The sequence below is a fragment of the Naegleria fowleri genome (genome assembly GCF_008403515.1).
Source record: "Naegleria fowleri strain ATCC 30894 chromosome Unknown tig21, whole genome shotgun sequence".
NCBI lineage: Eukaryota > Heterolobosea > Eutetramitea > Acrasida > Naegleriidae > Naegleria > Naegleria fowleri.
The window spans coordinates 47,740-50,002 of NW_025407953.1; the positions used below are offsets into that span (position 1 = coordinate 47,740).

A 2,263-nucleotide genomic window follows, 5' to 3' on the forward strand; every position below is an offset into this window, starting at 1 on the left:
CTTCAAAAAGAGATTTATTGAATAAATAACTAGTCGGAATAGAGTAGGGATGTATGAAACAACAAACACTTTTGGATTATGATTTCGAAACACAATAAAACAAGAAAATTCTTAATTTTCTTCTTAAACCACTCGAGCAATGTGGGGGCATTTGGGTTGTATCAAGGTTATTCCAAGTGTTTTCCAAATAATCGAGTTTTGTTTGTTGTTTCGTAGGGCAGACATTGGAGAGCTCAATAGCTTTCTCATAGGTCGGTCACTCTCCGAATCGATAATGCAAAACGTCCTCTCTCTTAAAGATACATGGCTCCATTCTCTTCAAATGTTTTCAACATAAAGTTATCTTGATTACAAATGAAACCTCTCTTCTCGTTGAGTTTTAAAAACTTGGTTCCAACCTTCATAAAGTGCTTGGCTCGATCTTTCAGAATGGACTTGACAATTGGCTTTGGAATGTTACCTTTCAGGTCCATATAAAACATTTGAGAATATTGAGTTGTTTTTCATCAATTTCCTTATAGGCCCATCCACCAAATGAGAAAGCTCTCACCACATTCTTTTCTGGCTTTTTCGCCTTCTCAGAGAGACAACTCTTCTTTCCCATAAAGTAAGTATTCGTGGAGAGATCATAAATTCCACTCGATGACACAATAAAATCTCGATTACTGAAAGGCCACACCAATTTGTAAATTTCCTGAGTGAGTGAAGTGGCCAACAGAATGGAAGTGGCATTCGAGTGGTTGTTGTTCAAAGCACTCGACGTTGATGACACGATCGTCATAGGTGAGTCGGTCGTAGGCGAGGAAGGAATGTTGTTTTGAGGAGATATTTGTGGACTATTGGAAGGTGACGACGACGATGTCATACATTGGATCGATCCAATGGCTGAATTTGAAATCTTCTTTTCATAGTACGCCAATTGTTCAATTCGACTCAATTCTCCATCGTATTGATATCTATATTCTTGTTCGAAAAATGTATTCATGACTTGTTTGGCACTGTATGGAAATGTGACATCGAATTTGAAAAAGCTCAATCCGACAGATTCTCCCATGTCATAGGTTCGTTTTGACATGTAGCATTTGTGATGGTCACTGCTGCCAATGACTTCCCATTCTGAAGGATCGTAATTTGAAAATTGTTTCTTGATGAAACGAAAATCATGGAGTGTGAAATTTTCACATTTCATGGTTTCAGATAAGGATTCCACAAATTGAAGCAAACTGTCACTTTTCAAACTTCCAATTTCGTAGAGTATTTGAAGTGGTTGTTTTTGAGAAAGTTTTTAAAATGATCACTTGCAAGGAATGTTGAAAAATGATTTTCCTTCAATTGCAGTAACACTAAGGATTCTACTTCATCAAATAAATTCTTTGGACAAGTGACAGTTGATCCATGAGAAGGTAAAGAAGAAGTTGACACTTCGACATTGGTCACTGCTGAGGAACCATTCGTGAAAGAGATCGAACTACCACTACTTGTCGAATCCAAACTATTTCTTACACCTCCACTACCACTACTATTACTCCTCGAAGATCGAGTATTTTTGACAGTTGGCAGTTGAACCTCTACTTCCTCTAAAGAACCACTATTTGAAGGAGCCTGTCCTGGAGTTGGACTATTTGGGTTCACCACCTTATATACTCGCATTTTAATATCATTTCGTAAATTGCTGTGAATTCGAAGAATCGGCGATAAATTTTTCGTACATTAAGCGTTGCCAATTGTAATCGTTTGCGTTCGTGTTTAATCTTTCTGTATTCATTCACACTTGAAGAAACTCACTGCATTCACTGTTCATGGTATTCGAGAGATAGGTTGTGAAGCACGCAAACGTTTCTGGATGATCGAAAATGTTTCGAAATGAATATCGAATTGAGAAATGTCATCTTGGACGATCAGTCGTTTATCGTTGAAGGAAGAAACCATTGTGGATTTGAAAGAATTCTAATATATCTAGGAGAGAAAATGTTGCGTAAGAGATGTGTGTTTCGTAAGAGAGAGAATGTGCAAATGTGAAAAGTTTACACAAGATGATGATAACAAAAGACCAAATTGCCGGTGATGAGTGTTTCGAGGAAAAGGCAAAAGCAAACGTTTTTGTGAGACAATTTTGGGAAGATCACGCACCAGCTTGACCAAAGATATCACGAGTCGAGTTCGAGGCAACAACCAACGCAAACGTTGAGAGTGTCAAAAGTATATTCTAATATTGTTGTTGTTGAAGTTGTTGTTGTTGTTTTAACGGAACACAGCAAAATTC

The 2,263-nt window shown here is 37.5% G+C and overlaps 2 protein-coding genes across 2 annotated transcripts in view; one reads left to right on the forward strand and one right to left on the reverse strand.

Annotated features, from left to right (window-relative positions):
• The window catches only part of FDP41_000887 (uncharacterized protein), a gene marked incomplete at both ends in the record, with an annotated part of 1,106 nt that extends 1,085 nt beyond the window's left edge, over window positions 1-21 (forward strand). The window contains one exon of the mRNA XM_044712768.1: window positions 1-21. This exon is cut by the window's left edge and continues 448 nt beyond it. Coding sequence (XP_044564822.1) covers window positions 1-21 — 21 coding nt within the window.
• Window positions 22-463: 442 nt separating this feature from the next.
• On the reverse strand, window positions 464-1,650 carry FDP41_000888 (uncharacterized protein; the record flags this gene model as incomplete). Its single annotated transcript, XM_044712779.1, has 2 exons — window positions 464-1,238; window positions 1,343-1,650. The coding sequence occupies 2 exons, from the start codon at window positions 1,648-1,650 to the stop codon at window positions 464-466; spliced, it is 1,083 nt and encodes a 360-aa protein (XP_044564823.1).
• Window positions 1,651-2,263: the final 613 nt, after the last annotated feature.